Source organism: Symphalangus syndactylus, chromosome 24 (assembly GCF_028878055.3).
Source record: "Symphalangus syndactylus isolate Jambi chromosome 24, NHGRI_mSymSyn1-v2.1_pri, whole genome shotgun sequence".
Taxonomy (NCBI): Eukaryota; Metazoa; Chordata; class Mammalia; order Primates; family Hylobatidae; genus Symphalangus; species Symphalangus syndactylus.
The window spans coordinates 67,194,348-67,214,469 of record NC_072446.2 but is presented as its reverse complement, the minus strand read 5'-3'; the positions used below and the strand labels follow the sequence as shown (position 1 = coordinate 67,214,469).

At 39.2% G+C, this 20,122-nt stretch overlaps 1 protein-coding gene across 2 annotated transcripts in view; it reads left to right on the top strand.

Annotated features, from left to right (window-relative positions):
• PLCB1 (phospholipase C beta 1) overlaps positions 1-20,122 on the top strand; it is a 741,546-nt gene that overhangs the window by 653,499 nt on the left and 67,925 nt on the right. The window contains exons 28-32 of one of the 2 annotated variants that reach the window (XM_055265377.2): positions 1,528-1,604; positions 1,710-1,799; positions 2,594-2,651; positions 3,256-3,342; positions 14,666-14,783. In XM_055265377.2, the coding sequence (XP_055121352.1) occupies positions 1,528-1,604; positions 1,710-1,799; positions 2,594-2,651; positions 3,256-3,342; positions 14,666-14,764 (411 nt within the window). In that variant the 3' untranslated portion in view covers positions 14,765-14,783. The remainder of the gene's footprint in view (positions 1-1,527; positions 1,605-1,709; positions 1,800-2,593; positions 2,652-3,255; positions 3,343-14,665; positions 14,784-20,122) is intronic. The other variant, XM_055265375.2, reaches the window with a different exon arrangement.

The window sequence follows — 20,122 nt, the reverse complement described above, 5'->3', positions numbered from 1 at the left end:
GCTAGTCTCAAACTCCTGACCTCAAGCGATCCACCTGCCTCGGCCTCCCAAAGTGCTGGAATTAAAGTGTGAGCCACCGTGCCCAGCCACGTGTGAATCTTTTAAAACTATGCCTGACATATAGAAATTATCAGTTAAAGTGTTGTAGGACCCTATCCTTAGCTCAGCTAAAGACGGGGTCCTTGTCACATGGCCACAAAAAGTTAGGCTTGAAGACAATTTGAAGAGCGAGGAGGACAGGGTTTTATTGTGTTAAAAGGAAAAGAGGGAAACAGGTTCTCTCCGCAAGGCTGGAGTCCCTGCTAGTGTGCTTCCCACCTTGCAGATTGAATTCCAAGTTCCACCCAGGAAGAGGAGTGGCCAGGCTCCTCCCTGCTACAAATGGGGTGGATTTCTGTGGCTCCACCTCAGCGTGCATTCCTCCCGGTGAGCAGGCCCGTTGGAGTTTTTCCGGGGACCTCCTTATACTTGGCTGTCTCAAAAGTTTGTGTTATTATGATTTGTCTTGTCACTATTACAGCTACCACTTGTACAAGACTAGTCAGCTTAGCTTGCCTGATATGTTTTTGGGAAAGAGAATCTCCATCTATAGGAAAAGCAGTGGGGGCTTTCAGAGGATGTCCACACCATCTATGGTGCTCCAGTAAGAAGGGTTGAGTCCAATTGCTACAGCCACCTGAAAACCTTGCAGAAGGTTCTCCAGGTTCCTCATGAGGAAAAAAGGAAAAGATTAGCAGGCAGAATTACCTTTATGTAATTGGCAAACACTTACTGGGCATCAAGTGAATATTAGGAATTGTGCAGAGTACCAAGGATACAAAAACACAATTGATGCCTCCTTGGGGCTTGATTTGATAATAGATGTATGACAATAAATACTTGTGTTCACAGTGATGTAGTGACAGTTCAATGAAAGCACAAAGAGAATTTCTGATGTTCTTTATATCTACTGGAAATTACCCACGCAAGAACATAAATGTCAACTTCTAAGATGGGAAACTCATGTCATCCTCAAAGCAATTCGACAATGAATGATAGTTGTGAGCCAAGAATTATAACTTGCTGTTGATTATAACTTACATTTGTGTCATACTTATTTTTATTTTGATCTTCACAGTACCTCCAAGACCTAAAGACAATGATTAACTGAGAAAACGTAGGTTCTGAAAATGTAGGGTCTTGCCCCAAATTTCACTTTTAAGAAGTCATAGGGTAGAGATTGGAACCAGGTCTACACTGTAAGTTGTCTTCGCACTGAGCTGGGCTATAGTAACTGCCACAACAATCTAATGAATTGTTTAATTAAAAAGAGATAATGAGAAGAATTTCATGTTAAAACCCATAAGCCTAGATAATATGATGGTTCTAAATTGTCCTCATTGCCAATGTTAGATGTCTGACAACTTTAACTATTGTGAAACATCCATCACAGATTTTCTAACTATAGATTCTGTTGTTTGAGGGAGGTGGGAAGGAAGCTCTGTTTGTGATCATTTGAAATAGCAAACTGACATTTTCTTTTTCCAGCTTATTCAAAAGTTGACGGATGTCGCAGAAGAGTGTCAGAACAATCAGTTAAAGAAGCTCAAAGAAATCTGTGAGAAGTAAGCCTTCATTCCCATTACAATTGACATGTGCATCTAAATTTATTCAACACAAATTCTCATCTGATTTGCCTTTTTTCTCTTTTACTTCCATTGTGACTTCAGAGAAAAGAAAGAATTAAAGAAGAAAATGGATAAAAAGAGGCAAGAGAAGATAACAGAAGCTAAATCCAAAGACAAAAGTCAGATGGAAGAGTAAGTCAAAATGTCCCTTCTCCCCAACAGTTCACTTGGGAATTGTTTTATTCTGTACATCAGAGTCACAGGTTCATAACCAGTCACAGACTCCTTCCTGAAGTTTCTCCTCTACTCAGCCTTTCAAAAGATTCTTTTGGTAAGGTTTTTAACAGGGAAGGCTCAAACAAAGAGTGGTTCAATAAAGGAGTGAGGCACACCCAGGGCCTTTTAGATAAAGAGTAAGCAAAGAGCTTCCCTCAGGGAAAGGCTAAATCCTCACTTCCTACCCATAACCTTCCTGGCATTTAGTGAAAACAGAGCCTGTGCCTTGGGAGGAACCTGACCTTTGTCCCGAGGCTGGCAGATTATACCTTTCTTGTAGCAGTATTAAGAATGTTGCTATGGCTCACACTTGTAATCTCAGCACTTTGAAAGTCCTAGGTGGGAGGATCGCTTGAGGCCGGGAGTTCAAGAGGGGCCTGGGCAACACAGGGAGACTCTGTCTCTACAAAAAAATTTTAAAATTAGCTGGGTGTGGTGACGCACACCTGTATCCCCAGGTACTCAGAAGGCTGAGGCCGGAGGATGGCTTCAGCACGGGAGGTCAAAGCTTCAGTGAGCCATGATGGTGCCACTGCACTCTACCCTGGGCAACAGAGCGAAACCTTGTCTCCAATAAATAAATAAATAAAAATAAGGAAAAAAGAAAAGGAATGTTGAGAGTTCTGTAACCTTTCATCTAGAAGTCTGAGATTCCCATTTGTCAATTTTGGATGAGTTGGTATGATGATGTATTCATCATTTGCTTTTAGGGAGAAGACAGAGATGATCCGGTCATATATCCAGGAAGTGGTGCAGTATATCAAGAGGGTACGTGGGCTCATCACGCTCTTTCCTTTGCGAACCATGTGTGAACATCTGGTGAGCTCGCTGTGAGCTTCTGGAAGGAAATGTCATGCCTTGTCATATCTTTTTGTCACTAGCACCTAGCAGAGCTATTTCACAGAGTGGGCACTCCTTAATCAACATTTCTGCAAGTTGAATTGCAAACCACTATGTAAAAGGATTCACCTAAAAATAGACACTTGAGTCATTTCCAAAGTCAAGGGCCCAGGAACATATTGTAAGTGATTGTTTTCCCAAAAGAACCTTTCATTGTCGTCAGTGATAGAGATGATGGCAACCTCGAAGGGCTGTCCTCTTTTTTTTTTTCAATTTAATGTCATAGAAATGTTTACATATTTATAAAAAGCTAAGAACAGTACAGTCCATTGATCACCCCTCCCACCCTTATGTTTCTGTCACCTAGCTTCAACACTTACTACAGTTTCCTATACTTGTAAGTGTAGTTCTTGATCAGGAGATGAAATAATCAAATGTAAGCCATAGATCTGAAAAGCTTTCAGTATTCTCGGAAAATGTACACTTTTAAACGTTTAGATGAAAATAATGTTTCTTGTAACTTTTCTTATAGCTAGAAGAGGCGCAAAGTAAACGGCAAGAAAAACTCGTAGAGAAACACAAGGAAATACGTCAGCAGATCCTGGATGAAAAGCCCAAGGTAAGCGGAACTGAATTAAAATACACAATTATTTTATTTGATTTCCATTTAGTAAGAATAAAACCTTGCTAGTTTACCTAAGTACCTTGTACACAGTCTCAGATCAGTTCTTGCATATGAAACCCGTATCTTTCTCAATGAAGGTAAAAATATAGCAATATTCAGTAAGCATTTATCATCACCTGGTGAACTTTTAAAAACTGCAAATGTGCAGAACCCAGCCCAAGAGATTTGGCTTTAACTAATCTGGCGTATGGCTCAGACAAAGGTATTTTTATAGTCCCTTTCCCCTGGAGAATCAGAGACTAACCAAACCTTCAGTTTGGATACTACTAAGTAAACTTCTGTTCTAAATAGCTGATGTAATGCTGTAATGCCACCCTCTGTCCAGCAGAGGATGCCCTGCACCAAAATCACTTTGGTTTTTATCCAGCAAAATAGTCTCCTAAATCACAGAAAAGCAAATCTTTGGTTTCCCATAGTAACAGTTGATTGGGGCTCTGCTTTAAAATTATCTTATGTTCATTGTTTGGTTAAAATTAATTGTCTCATGAATATTAACTTTGAATGAACTGAATATCTGTAGATGAAATACTTTGAGATTAGCAAATGGCATCTCAGTTTTAGAACATTCCTTCCATTTTGATTCATCACTGAATAGTTTTCTGTTTGTGGAAATTGTGTTTTTCAATTTTCCTGCCCTTCTATTTTCAATTTAAAATATCGACGCTAACAAGTACTGCCATTCCACACAAGTATTTTTTGTGTCCTCAAAGTTAAAAAACGTTAGTTTTATTTAATTGTATGTTTCATTCACCAATTTACTTCTTATAGATTTCTTGTGGATAATTCTAAATATGTTTTCATGGTTCTTTGTGCTCTTATGCTTTCATATTTATTATATAAGACATTTATTTAATATTTTTAATTTCTAAGTTTTTAGGGTTGGCAATATAGATTCTCAAGCAAGAATTAATAATTACTTAGATATGGTGCTAATTTTTATGTTTCTCATATAAACATATAATGTAGATCTTCTCAGCTACCCTCTCAGGTTGATTATGCACTAATAAAGTGGAATAATTTTTAACATAATTTCAGAAATTGCTATACTTTCCAATCAGGATTGATCTTTTTAAAATGCTCAAATTATTTAGAGCCAAAGATCCAGTTTGACTGAAATTTAAGAAATACTTTAATAACAGTCAGTCTCAGGTGATATATTCAGATACATACATTTCTAATCTATGCTGTCTGGATTTAAATTTGTCATTACTTTGTACACTGCCAGAATAGACTTTGCTTATGGTCGATGGCTCAGCTAGTTTTTGTATTTCAAAAAAATTTAGGGAATATGGTTCTTTTCAGAGTTTCATTTTGCTTTTTTTTTTTTCATGTATGTGTTTTGGTTCAATAATGTTAACTATTTTACTTACAGATAAAATGTGAATGTAAAATCATTACTGTATTTAAATTCTATAACTCTCAGTATCAATAACCCATACAAAGATTTTCGTGTTACTGCTCTAGGTCATCATGATTAAAATCAACCTCAGTAAATGTGGAAGCACCCTTAAACTTCTTCCCTGGATATAACTGGACATGAACAGAACTAATAACTTTTGGCCGATTTATTAGCAGTCAGGGTGCATTCAGCTGCAGTTTTACAATAAGCCCAATTAAAACTGGCTTCAACAGTTAGAGTATTTATTAAGCCACATTACTGGAAATTCGGTGGTACTACAGTTGTAGGAATGATTAATTTAGTGGCTTAACAATTTCATCTCCAGGTATTTTTAGAATTTCCACTGTTGTTGCCTTCTAGCTCCAGGCTGTGAACTCAGTCATGAGATGGCTGCCCTAGCTCCACACATCATAACCTTACATAAAACCACTCAAAGGCCGTGGAGCAAATGTCTTCATTTTGTAACCCTTTCTAGGATTGAGAAAAACCTTCCTACATCCCCCCTAGCTGGTGTTTCCTCATTGGGTACAATGGCCTCATATTCCCATTCTTAAACCAATTATGGGCAGTAGGGTATAACTTTCATGATTGGCTTAGAGTAATTAAGATTCACTCACAAGGCTAGAGAGAGTTCAGTTTTCCTCAATTCCATGGTCATCAGGTACCTGAACAAAATTGATATTTTATCATCAAAGAAATAGAGGGGAGATAGCAATTGGGTAGATAGGTAACATACAGTGTATGTTACAGCCATGTTTATAACAATTTTTTATTTCTTCCCTTTTGGCCCCTTGGAAAGAGATCTGAAGTGTTTCTATGAATTTTTAGTAGTTCTATTGTCTGCATTTTTTATTGTAAATAGGTACCGTGATGAATTCCTCTTTCCTCCCATGCTTTTCTTCCATGAGGTTGCTCCATGACCATCTTTTTGTGTCTGGATTTGAAGGTTGCCCTTGAAGATTGTTGGTTCCATGTCAAACTAAAGCATTTCTTGAGGGTTTTTCTTCATGGCTTAAAAACGTTGTGCCTTAGAGCTGTGATTTTATTAACAAAATAATAGATCATGACTGTTAACATTGTAGGACATGGTGGTTAATAAAGGGAAATGACAATGATAAGAGGAGCAGTAATAGACGGTAGAGTAAAACAACAAAATCAAGTGTGAGGTATGTGAAGAAAGACCAAAGCACAGGACAGCAAAGTAGGTGTTAATAAATGGGCGGGGAGGAGAGGCCAGGCCAGCGTAGCAGTCGCTGATGCTCCTGTAACTGTGGGGCATGGATCGAAACTACAGTAACATTGGCTTTGAAATAATCCCTCTCCACATGTAGTACTGAAATAGGCTTTGAATCTTGACATAGACATGAGGGAAATTAGCAAAAGCAGAAACAAAACAAGGAACAACCCAAGGAAATGAAACTGATCAATAGTATCTCTAAAACAAGTCCACGGAGTCAGTTCCATTCAGTCATATAAGAAAACAGAGTGGGCCGGGCGCGGTGGCTCAAGCCTGTAATCCCAGCACTTTGGGAGGCCGAGGCGGGTGGATCACGAGGTCAGGAGATCGAGACCATCCTGGCTAACACAGTGAAACCCCGTCTCTACTAAAAAATACAAAAAATTAGCCGGGCGTGTTGGCGGGCGCCTGTGGTCCCAGCTACTCGGGAGGCTGAGGCAGGAGAATGGCGTGAACCCAGGAGGTGGAGGTTGTGGTGAGCCGAGATCGCGCCACTGCACTCCAGCCTGGGGGACAGAGAAAGACTCCGTCTCAAAAAAAAAAAAAAAAAAAAAAAAAAAGAAAACAGAGTGATTTCGTGACATCTAGAACTTTATGAATGGTTCCATTACTGGGTTTTGGATGAGGAACGTGAGCTGACATTGCAGCAGGTAATATTAAAGACAATTGTAACCTTCTTATGAAGAAGAAAGCATGCCAAACTTTGCCACAGGTTATTGAGGAGAATAGAGTTCCTCCCTCAACTAATTTACAGATGGGATGAAGTTTTTTCACTAGAAATTAATCATAGTTAAGTTTTTGCAGACATCAAAAGTATGTATAGGCTACATGACGTCATATTTCTTCCTGTTCTTCCATTTCTTTCACCATGTAGTTGTATATAATAATTTACTTTCTCTTCATCCACTTATTCTAACTAATGTAATAATGTGTTTCATGTTCCCAATCTTGTTCTTAACAGGGAGGAAGCTCTTTTTTTACATTACTGTTTGCTCTGGGATATTACTATTTTGAGCTATTCTGAACCTTGATCAACCCCAATCATATCGATATAATCTTCTAAGCCATTGGTAAACAAACAACTCCTTTGAAAGTAACAAACAGATATTTTGTAAATCTTTCAGCAAGAGAAATTTGAAAAGCCAATGGCTCAAAGTTAACAGTTTTTCAGTGGCAAAGAAGTAGTTATTCTGGCTCAATTTAGAGCAAACTACACATGAAACCTCAGTCAAAGTGTGACTTTGCTAGCGGTTTACTCAACAATGTGCATGTCATCTAGAGTTCCCAACATTTTTACCATCCTGCAACAGCGGTCATAGGAGAATATGCCTCAATCAAAATCAGGCTAAAAATTTGTTTCAATTCTGCATGTGAGCCAGGGCCTTCAGCCTTTCTGGTCGCTATTTGGTAGGGGACCAAATGTGGCCAGTCACATGTGAAAAGTTTATTTTAGATTGTCCCACTTTGTGACATGCACTAGGCTCTTTTCATATGGGGAGTTCATTTTTTTCCCTACGAAAAAAGAGATTCCATTAGTTTATTCCTTTTGTAAGTAATTTTGAGGGCAGTGGGGAAAATGGAAGTAGGTGGTCCCTCGAAGCAACTTGTACAATAAAATATTATGGCCTCAATTTGACACAAAATGATGTTGTACATTGTTGCACATAAGTCCCACGGAAACTTGTTATGTTATAAACAACAATCGACACTCTTAGAAGGGAATACTTAGCTCCTTTCCAGTAGAGTTCTGAATTCTGGAGAAACATTCAACTGCATGTTTTGTAGCAGTGAGATATTTGATTCAGTACTTGAGTGTATGTGGGTTTCAGTTTTGTTTGAGGTGTGCCTTTTTATGAAATCCACAGTGGTAGAATTTTCAAGACAGATGCAGTAAACACTGGTCAGTCTTCTGACTCGGTGAAATAATTGGTTTCCTAGAGATTTCCATACCTGGGTTTGCCAAAGCCGATAGGAAGTTGTTTATGTGTACAAACAATGTTAGGAACAACTCAAGAACCCAACTGCCAGTGCAGAGAGAATCCATACCTTTTGTGGTCCTGCTCAACCCTGAATCGATCCATTACAAAAATGACCTTCTGCCTTTTTCCTGAACACTTCAAAGATATTCATTTTAACATATGAAAACACGGTTGGCCGGGCGTGGTGCCTCATGCCTGAAATCCCAGCACTTTGGGGGGCTGAGGCTGGCAGATCACTTGAGGTCAAGAGTTCGAGACCAGCCTGGCCAACAAGGGGAAACCCCGCCTCTAACAAAATACAAAAATTAGCCAGGCGTGGTGGTGGGCGCCTGTAGTCCCGGCTACTTGGGAGGCTGAGGCGGGAGAATCACTTGAACCCGGGAGGCAGAGGTTGCAGTGAGCCGAGATCGCACCACTGCATTCCAGCCTGGGCGACTGAGTGAGACCACCCTGTCTCAAAAAAAAAAAAAAAAGAAAAAAAAGAAAACACAGTTAATCACAAGTTGCCTTGAGTCTGTTGTGAATATGCCAATGTTTATTGATCACTTTGTAGCTCCTGACTCTCTTTATAAGAAGAATCATCTTTTGAGGGGAATTTTTAATGAACTATCTCCATAACCTCACAAAACAGTCAATAAATGTGTAATTTACTTTTTCTCTGATGCTTAATTTGTCTTTGATGCTTCTTAGAACACAGGTTTTCTGTTTTAATTTAGCTCATCAAAAGAGAATTCCGGGAAGCTTTAGGGCATTTTAATTTATTCCCAAAGAACATTTCATCATGTAGCTACTGGCTCTTTTTTTTTTCCTCCACTAAGGGAATATAGACTGATTTTCCTTATTTCCCCTCTGACATCTTTCTAACAGGGTGAGTGACTCATCACTCTGCTTGAAGTTAGTCTTGTTAGACCTACCGCTGGGCTCTGAGACAGAACCTTAAATGCGGCTGATATCTCCAGTGTTTGGGAGAGAAAAGGCAAACTTAGGGATTTAAAATAAAATATTTTTTTAAAGTAATGCATTTGTGCCTCCTCTAATCTTTTGAGGCTTGAAGGGGAAATGGATTCTTCCTTGCCAGTACCTATTGGATCTTCTCCCAGAAGGCAAACTGCAGAGTGGAAACTGGCTGCCTATAGACAGTGTTTCTGCTCATTGTCAAGTCTCAATTAACCACACAGTGATTTGTTTTTGTTTGTTCTGTAGAAGAAAATCTTTTTCATTTTTGTCAATATAAAGATTTGCCTTTTTAGGAAACAAACATAGTTATGCCTTATTTTCTTGAGTATAAAACTTAGACATGTTTACTCTCCTTCTGGGCAATACCAGGGCATTGGAACAATTTTAATTCCACTGGTCCCTCATCAATTTATTTTTGAAATTTAATCTAATAGACTTTTAAACACATAAGACATTACTATTCTATGTTATGATCATGGTTCATTTAGATATGTCTACATATTCACATATTCTTTGTGAAACGTTTTTTCTTGTATCCTCTGCCCATTTGGGCTTATCATCTTATACTTCCTCGAGAAGTTCCTTTCATGTGGTCTACTGGTGGGAAACTCTTTGGAGTTTTTATTTTTGTTTTTGTGCAAAAATGTCTTTATTTGTTTAATATATCACGTTTCCGCCATTCTGGAATGATATTTTCACTGGATATAAAATTTTGTGTTGGTGGTTATTTTCCTTTAGCACACTGAAGATAAACTTCCACCACCCTCTAGCATCTATTGCTGTTGTTGAGGAGTTAACTGTTAGTCTTAATACAGTTCTTTTGAGGATAATTTGTATTCCCCCCACCCCCACTGACAGCATTTAGTATTTTTTTCTTATATTTTGTGCAGTTTTTCTATAATGTGTCTAAATATGTGTTTGAGATGGCTAGATGGATCACTTTCCTCAGTTCTGCAAAAACTCTAAACTATCATGAAAGCAAATACGGCGTCTGTCATTTTTTTTCTTTCCATCTAAAATTCCATATATATATATTTGCATATAAAATAAAATGAACCTTTTTACTCCATCTCCTCTGTCAATGAATTGTTTTTAGTATTTTCCATCCTTCGTCTTTCTGTACTGCTCTGTGGGCAATTATTTTTCCGACCCTTTTTGTAGTGCACCAATTTTTTGTTTAAACTGCTATTCTATACATCCACTGAGTGTTTAATTTCAGGTTTTGTATTTTATTTCCAGGTATTCGATTTGGTTTATTTTCAAATCTATAATCTGCATGTCTTAGCTTGTTGCAGGGAAGCTTTCCTGTGAGATTCCTCACTCTGGGAAAGCCTCAGCTCTTGACTGTAGGCTCCTCACCTTTCAAGGCTAGCAAAGGGTGAACACACAATTTCCATCATGAGCAAAAGCCTATCAGGGCAAAAGCAGCTTCCTTGCTTATTACCTGTCTAGGTTCAATGTCCCCTTCAGTTTGACCCTGATCATTAAGTTGTTGTAGTTCTCTGGGTCTTTAAAGATAGTTTTAATGGCCAGGCATGGTGGCTCATGTCTGTAATCCCAACACTTTGGGAGGCCAAGACAGCAGGATCACTTGAGGTCAGGAGTTTGAGACCAGCCTGGCCAACATGGTGAAACACTGACTCTATTAAAAACAGTACAAAAATTAGTCAGGCATGGTGGTATGCACCTGTAATCCCAGCTACCCTGGAGGCTGAGGTGGGAGAATTGCTTGAACCTGGGAGGTGGAGGCTGCAGTAAGCCGAGATCGTGCCACTGCACTCCAGACTGTGTGACAGTGCGAGACTCCAGATTGGAAAAAAAAAAAAAAATTTAGTATCAAACCCAGCTTCTTAATTTTTTTCAGTGGAAAGGATGGTCCAAATAACCTAATCATCCATTACCAGAAATAGAAAGTCCCCACATTGCGTTTCTGAAATATTTGAGTTAGTTAACATCTGTATCAGTCAGGATTCAACTAGAAAAACAGAGCCAGTAAAAGATTGTGTGTGTGTGTGTGACAGTAATTGGCTTATGCAATTTTGGTGGATGGCTATCTGCCCCGTTCTCAAGGCTGTCTCTCTTTTTAATGATGGACTCTGGCAGGCAGGAAAGGAAAATTACAAGTAGGCTTGGTGACTAGAGTAACCTGCAGAAGCTGAGCCTCTTTGTCACGGAGTTGAACATACACACACATACACACACACACACACACATATCGGGCCCATGAGTCAGACAATTAGAGGAAGACCCAATGGGCATGGGAAGTGATTGCAGGCTTAGCTGCTTCTTCCCATCAACCAGACACATAAATCAACAGATCAGCAACAACGCCTGTGTGTTACACAATGACCGCTGCCTCCCTCGTCAGCCCTCCAATTCTCAGAAGAATCTCCATGGAACCCACAATAGCTGGAAACATACAGAAAGGGAACTCTGGGAGATATAGTTTGGCTGAGACAGTTGGCACAATAAAAAGCATCACACTGTTATGTAAAAATCAGAAAATGTTTTATTTCAAAAATACTCTGTGTCTCTTGAAAAATTAGATCCTAAGATTACAATAGAAACATGCAAATAATTTCTAAAGCTAAGAAGAAGCTGTCCCTTAGGGCTGCATGGTACTCCCTAGGCTGTTTCATAGATTTCTATTGTCTATTGGCCCCATAAGGTAACTGAGTTTGAGATTTAAACAAAAATTAAAACTTAGATTCTCATGGATGCCGTTGATTCCTCCCCCTTTTCTTTACCATATCAATTTTCTTTTCCCCCCCTTTGTCCATATTTTTCTTTCTTGAGGATGAGAAAATGTGGACATATGGTGATAAATGTACTGGATAGAGGGCAGAGTCTCAGAAGAGAATCTTCCCCACCTGGTAGAGTGGGGGTGCTACATGTTGGTGGGGTTCAGTGTCTTCCCAGCAAACAATGATTTTAACACCGGGAATAGGATGAGGTGGACTTTTATCACATTGGCTTTCATCTGCCCACCTGCCATACATGAAAAGTCCACACAACCACGGATGGAAAACCTTTTGGGTCTATTTCCACTTCTACTTCTGTGTGCCTGTCATTGGGTGTGATTTCTATGAATTTTGCTAATACTCATTAGATTTTTTTTATCCTCAATGTATCTCTGGTTTTTTTAAAGCCCTATTTTGGTATAACTAGGATAGTGAAAATTATCAAACACACACATCCCAAACACTTCAAAGCAACTAATGTAAAAGTATAATTGATTTCCAGAAACCATGATGTGATTTTACTATGACCTTCAATATTTTAAAGGGAAAAGATGGCCAACTTCAAACCAAGAGAAATACCGTCATCCCTTGGTATCTATGGATGATCGGTTCCAGGACTCCCCTCAGATACCCAAATCCACAGATGCTCAGGTCCTTTATATAACATTGTATAGTATTTGCATATAATCCATGCATATTCTCCCACGTACTTTGTCAATACTAGGTTATTTATAATACCTAATACAATGTAAGTTCTATGTAAATAGTGTTATAAAGTATTGTTTAGGGAATAATGTCAAGAAAAAATGTCTATACATGGTCAGTACAGACACAACCATCCACTTATGGTTCTTCTGAATAGTTTTGATCCAAAAGTGGTTCAATCCACAGATGTGGAACCCATGGATATGAAGGGGATGACTGTATTTACCTACAGAAAATCCAAAGAGGAAATCTACTAGATGCTTTGAAATATTTGATGAAGAAGTACTTGGAGACGAGAGAAAAGGCTATTGCATGAGGGCAAACACAGGAATACTGGGCTGAAGAAAACACTGAAGAAAGTTTTCTTTCCAAATAGGAAAGCAGTTGCCAAGAGCAGGATTACAATCTCTGTTTTCTATGTATTATATTATATCTAAGGCCATATTCATGCAGCAAATTCACCACTTGGAGTACTGTTTATACGTTTTCTGTCAACAGAAATCAACAGACACGAGTGTTCTGTGTTTATTATAATCATTAGTTGAGGTTAATCTTTGAATTTGTCAAGGAGGTGTTTGAATTTCCTCAAATAATATTTTCAGATTTTAAAGAGTCACACACACACACATATACACAATAACACATTTATACAGACACACAAACAACTTTATACAATTGGAGAGAAGCTTGGCAGATTAACCATTTTGGCATCAAAATGGATTTTGCCCTATCTAATTATGCTGGTATACGAAAATTTGTGTCAAAGAGAGTAGCCAGCAGCATGTGCCTGTGTTTGGTACATAAGAGAGAATAGAAAATACATTGTTTTCTATCTTTGGCTGAGGAAGATTTGTTTCCTTTTTCTTTGCACCTTTCCTATTATCCAAAAAAGAAAAAAGCTAACTCTTAGGTTTTACAAAATACACAGTGAGCTGTTACAATTCTTAAATTTCTTATTGGATCTGTGTTTGAGGTGGAACCAAAAAACCCTAGGACTTCAAAAAAATATTGTAAAGCAGTCAAGACATCTTTGTAATTGTTGAGTACCAACTGCAGTGCAATCACTTTAGTCAAAGCCTCCATCATCTCTCCCCTGGATTTCTAAGTAGCCTCCAAACTGGTCTTCCTGCTGCCACATGTACACACTCAAAATCTATTCTCAACATGTCACCCAGAGGCATCCTTTTAGAACACAAGTTAAATCAGGTCGCTCCTCTGTTGAAGACCCTTCAATGGCTCCCATAACTCTCTAAAAGTCCAATACGGTCTAACTCCATTTTTGCTGCATTTTTTCTTCCTTTCCTCCTTGATATACTCTCTGCTTAGACCACACTGGGCTCCTTGCTAGGCCCTAACAAGACAGGCGAATCCCACCTTGAGCCGTTGCGTGGACTGTTTCCTCAACTCCGAAGTGTCTGTCTGGGCAACTCTCTCCTGTCTTTCAAATGTTTGCTCAAATCTGTCGGAGGCTTTCCATGACCACTTTATTAAAATTTACAACCCTCCATCCACCACTCTCCCATCCCTGCCATCCTCTCTCCTGTTTATTCTGCTGTGCTTTCTGTTTTTCATAGCATTTGTCACCTTCTCTCATTCAGTCATACCCTTCTTTCCTAAGTGTGTCCTTGAGTACTGCCCCACCCATCAGAATGTAAGCTCCACAACGGGAAGAGGCTTTGTCTCTTTCGTTCCCTGACGCTCTTGAGTTCCAGACACCCAAGAACAACGCCTGCCATATAGTTGGTGTTCAATAAATATTTTTTGAATGCATGATGTATGTAGAGGGCTAACAACATTAACTTTGTATGTTAAAAAATAGTTCTGGCTCTTTGCGGGGAGAAAAGTAGTGCCCTTAGGCCCAGACTCCTTGGACTGTGTTGTTCACTGAACAAACAGCTGTCAATCATTCATCACTATCTTTTCTCAAGTTTCTTGATGGTAGTGGGATTTTGTGGAGAATATCTCAAAAGTAACAGTTGTGATCATTTTTAACAACTAATTCTTACAGAGAGTGGGGAAGGCCAAGGAGAACTCAATGCAAATTCCATTGCATGTGTGGGAGGCCAGGTGCCAAGCCACACTGGGGGTGTTGGAGCAGATAAGGGCAAACAGAGGAATTAAATCTGTACTCTAGAAGGCACTCCAAGAGAAGTCCCAGACAAATAATTGGAAACACCAGGTGACTTAGAAATCAATTTCATTGCCACAAAAATGACAGCCTCCCTTTTTTTCCACACAGGGGGAAGGTTCCTCCTCATTCTTGTCGGAAACTTGCCATGAGGATCCCTCTGTTTCCCCCAACTTTACTCCCCCCAACCCTCAAGCTCTCAAGTGGTGACCACCGTCCTTCCGGCCAGGTAGGACTGGATGGGAGGGGTCGCTTTTGAGAGAAGGGTGGTGTGTAGCCATCCGGTTTTCAGGCATCAGGGACTTGCTCCTTTGTCCTTCATCCTCCCTTTCTCTACATTCCCATCTTTTTTTTTCTGCTAAAGTTCCCAGCCACACCCATGATCATTTCCTCATCCCTTCTGCCTTCCTCTGGTATTGATTTCTCCATCATTGTGCTCTCTCTTCCTGACATAAATCTTATTCTTCCATATTGTCTTCTTCCTCTTTCTCTGTTTCTCTACTGGCAAATTTGGCTTCCTTTTTAATCTGGATTTTCTCTCTTGCACTTAGACTATTGTTCCCACTTTGGAAACATTTTTTTTTTTTTCCATTTCTGCTTCTCAATACACTGTTTTCCCGCAGTCCTATTATCTTACAATCCAGTGGGATCAAGTTAACGCTCAAGGAGTCTTTTTCAATCCACTCCACTCAACTTACTACAGCCCTCCTTTTGGAAGTCCAGCAAAATTTACTTTATTCCCACATGGTATTTGGAGTGAATGGGGACAGCTTGTGATTTCCTGATTCTCTAGAAGCAGGAGCTCTTGGAAATATCTCACTAATAGGGATGCTTGGGCTAGGAGCTCTTTGTCAGAGCAAACTTCAGCTTGAAAATCAGAGCGGACTTTAACTTACCCAAGGAGATGCATCACGAAAACTATTATATTCCCTTCACTAATAAGAAAACTAGCATAGGCCATTCCAAAGAGTATGCAATTCTTAGAGAAAAGAAGCATTCTTGTGATTATAAATAAAGCAAACTTTATTCTGATGTAATGAAAATAAAATTCTACAGTGAGACTTATACTGTTTTTGTCTTCAAGTATGTGTTGATCTGTGAAATAATGCAGTTTAAAAACATGTCAGAGAATTACTGAAAATAACTTTACTGAGAAAGAGGTATGAGTTATTCCTCTTCCTCGACATCAGTTGTTGCTCTGGCTCCGAGGTTTTCAGACCTTTATGGGTATCTGAATTACTTGGGCATCCTGTTAAACTGCAGACACTGATCTAGGATGTCCGTGTGGGGCCGGAACGTCTGCCTTTCTAAGTAGGTCCCAGGGGATGTTGATGCTGCCACAGTTCCAGGGAGCACATTTTAACTGGCCAGGATCTAGTACATTCCTACCTCCAGGCTTAAGCACCTGGAAGAAGCCTGAAGCAACAGTCATGGAGTTTTAATGTATTTTAACTTTTTGACCCAATCACAAGCCTGGGCCTTTGATTTTTTTTTTTTTTTTTTTAATTTTCTGCTGCCTGTAACACTAGAAAGAGAGACACAGGGAATGCCATGTCAGAACAAAGTCACAACATGGCTGTGAATTCTGTTCATGTCCTCTCAACAGTGATCATTTTGTTTCTGTATGACCTTGTAATGAAGGCCATATTGGAAGGTGAGTAGAGGACAGACATATAATATCAATTTCTCGCTTCTACAAGGAGGCATCAGGGAGACCTTGAAAATGTCTTCTTCATTTGGATATAAATGTTAAGACTGTCTTTTAAATCACCAATGATGAGCATCATTCGATTTTTTGTTGTTGTTACACTTGTTACTGCCCTGGTAGTTTTGTGTTTTGTTTGTTTGTTTGTTTGTTTTTGAGACATTGTTTCGCTCTTGTCGCCCAGGCTGGAGTGCAATGGCGCAATCTCAGCTCACCACAACCTCCACCTCCCAGGTTCAAGTGATTCTCCTGCCTCAGCCTCCCGAGTAGCTGGGATTACAGGCTCCCGCCACTATGCCCAGCTCATTTTGTATTTTTAGTAGAAATGGGGTTTCTCCATATTGGTCAGGCTGGCCCCTAACTCCCGACCTCAGGTGATCCGCCTGCCTCAGGCTCCCAAAGTGCTGGGATTACACGCGTAAGCCACGGTGCCTGGCCTGCCCTGGTAGTTTTCAAAGCTATTGTGAAACATCTAATACCACAAGTAGAATATCATATTTTCTCAGGGGATGCAAATGACAGTGGGTGGAGGAGCTAAGAACACATGACTTGGGTTTTATTTTTCAAAACAAATGCAATAGAGACAAAAATGCTGCATTTTTGTGGCCGTGCTCTTTCAGGCTTGTAATAGCGTGTTCACAACTTGTATTCCCTTTAGAATGTCAACTGAGACACCCACTGGGGAAAAATATTTATTTTAAAAAAGAGACAAATATCCCCGCAATACCTAGACTTCAAACATTTAATCATATTGTTAGTTCGTTTGGTCCCTTTAGCTTTCCACATATAAAAGATGACATAAAAATAAATATTTCACACTTTTCATGTCAAAATAGGCCTCATGGCTAAAGCAGAAAAAGAAAATCCCATTATAGCATTTTATATTCGAAAAAAGAACAAAATGTTATTTTATAATAGTGTATGGAAAAAAGATTTTTGTACTAATTTTAATATTTCCCCAAATGTTTTTTGCATTCTTGTTCTTTCCTTAAACATCATCATTCATACACTACAGCTGAAAACAAAATGATGAATAAAAAGTAATAGTACATAAGGCCAGGCATGGTGGCTCACGCCTGTAATCTCAGCACTTTGGGAGGCCGAGGTGGGTGGATCACCTGAGTTCAGGAGTTCGAGATCCGCCTGACCAAAATGGTGAAACCCCATCTCTACTAAAAATACAAAAAATTAGCTGAGCATGGTGGCAGATGCCCGTAATCCGAGCTACTCAGGAGGCTGAGGCTGAGGCTGAGGCTGAGGTGAGACAGGAGTATCCCTTGAACCCGGAAGGCGGATGTTGCAGTGAGCCAAGGTCCCACCATTGCATTCCAGCCTGGGGAACAAGAGCAAAACTCCGTCTCAAAAAAAAAAAAAAAAAGGAATAGTATATAAAGCTATAAAGCTATCACGTGTTTGCCAAAAGATAATGTTTTCCATTATGATAGAAGATTGGCCCCAAGAGTAGTCATCACATAAATAGTTGGAATTTTGAATTTTTTAATTTGTGAATGCAAATCTTCATTGGTGAAAAAATATATTCCTTGTTATCAGCTAGACCTTAATAGGTGAAGCTAAGTAGGTGAGTTATACTTTTAACTGTGGTAACCCATTTTTTAAATAGCTACAAATCACTGTAGAGTGAGATATAAAATAAACAAAGAAGATGTTTGCTCATTTTATGTATATGTAAGTCTTTAGATAGAGAGCTATAGAATGACCAATTTCTAAAAACACCAATGAAACATTGGAAAATTATAAATATATGCCAAGTAATTATTAATGCCTGCTTTATTCTAGGATATGCCAATTTCAATAGAAAGCACAAAAGAACAGAAAACATAGTTCCTACATGCTTTAAAATAATAAAGGTCAGTTTAAGGCCATAGAAAGGCATTAAAATATTTTTCTGACACATAATAAAAACAAAAATTAGCATTTATGGAGCACTTACTGCATCATCAAGCACCTTTAAAGCACATAACATGTGTTATCTTCTTATTCTTACCATTGTACATTTGGAGAAACTAAGGTTCAAAAAGGTTAATGAACTTTACTAAGGTCAGACAAGAAGTACCAGAACTTGGACACACCGTGTGTCTTTCAGCTTTCTAAGTAAATGCCTGAAGCTAAGATTTTATGATCTAGATGTCAGAGTAGGTGACTTCTCTTTCTTATGTTGACATGGATAAACAAGCAATAAGGGTACACCACCTGTGCCTCAATATACTTATCTGTAAAATGGAAGGATGAGGAGCCTCTTTGTTAAAGAAGCATATCTCTTTGAGTGGCTAGAAGGGATACACACCACACATGTATACCAAACACTGTTTCATTTGCCGGTGGCATAGCCCAGCCTCCACAAGATCATGGCTAAATTGTGCCAGAGATTTCACCCCCAGACTGATCACAACAGCACAAGGCATTAAACATCACAGGCAGCATGTTCACATTGCTCAAAGTCACTTGTTTTTAACAAAAGTCTGGGAGAAGAGCATCTCTGAGGACTAGATTTTAGAAAACTTCAAGCCCTGTGAAAACAGAACTCACCTCTAGGAAACCACAATTAGTCATAGTTTCTATCACTGAGAGGTGGGCAGCTGTTTTCTGTGTTCGTCGCATCTGCTGGGGAAGCAATGCCAAGCAGAGGGAAAGGGAGACACCTGAGGCACAGTGTGGCCTGCATAGTGGGGTTAAGATAATTTTGAGTCAACCTTCCCTGTCTATGGCTGCTGAAAACTCACAGTTCCCCTCTCTAAAGCAGCAGGAGTGAGGAAGGGCTCACCCACTCTCACCTCTTCCAACCTTGGCTTTCCTGCTTCCTCTCTTCTCCTCTACTTGCAAGCCGTTCAGCTGATGCATGTCAATGCTGTTTCAACAACAGACTCGGTGGGTTTGCTTCCCTTGAGGTCTTCTTTCTCTCTCCTCTCCCCATTCCTCCTCTTAAGTCTGTCTCTTGCCCCAGCATTAGAACAGAATCCTTGATAACTAACCCTTCTTCTGTACTATACAAGAGAGGAGTTAGAGTACTCATTGGGCTTTGCAACGGGTCTGCTTTGATTTGTTACGCAATTGTTTTTTATGTGGATTTCATTTATTCATTTTAATATTTATGAGGCCCTACTACTTACCCTGAGGATGCTAGGAATTCTAAAGGAATATCTTGCTAGAGAAACATCTCCTTTTAGATTGTACTTTAAGTTTCAGTCATAGCACAGAAAAGGTCTTCTTTGGAACCTGTGACAGATGACCCTCTTCTCCTTTTCCTCTGCAGTTAGATTCAGGGCAACTGCTTTGGGCTAAATTATGAAAGACTTAAGCAGGAATAAAGAGATTTTTCTGAAAGTAAAAATATCTAAATACCTAAATAGATTCCCGAGGGATGTTGTGTGTCTCTTTGAAGATCTTTAAATGCGGAGACAAAGAAGGCATCTACCAGCAGAGGGTTGTATATGTCTGAGTGACCTTTTTATGATCTCCTTTGAGTCCGTGAAGGATGCGATTAATTAAAGTCGGAAGTTTGTCACTAAAATAATAGTTATGAGATCCAGAGAATTCAAGGTGTTGGAGGACTCATTAAGTAGTTGCATAAATATCATGCTGAAAGATTTAATGAGACCATAGGGTCACTTATAGAATGATGGTGCAGAGATGGCCTAGAAAAAATAAATTAGAATCGATATTGTGCTTCCGAATTAACAGCTATAGATTGCTATATTAACACCTGAGACATAAATTCTATAATTATATCTTAATGGTGAATATTGATGTTCTTGTCATGGGAAAAATGAAAATTGCTCACATTTAGTATTTTACTTATCAATAATAAAATAAATTTATATATGTGTGCTTATTTCCGTGACACC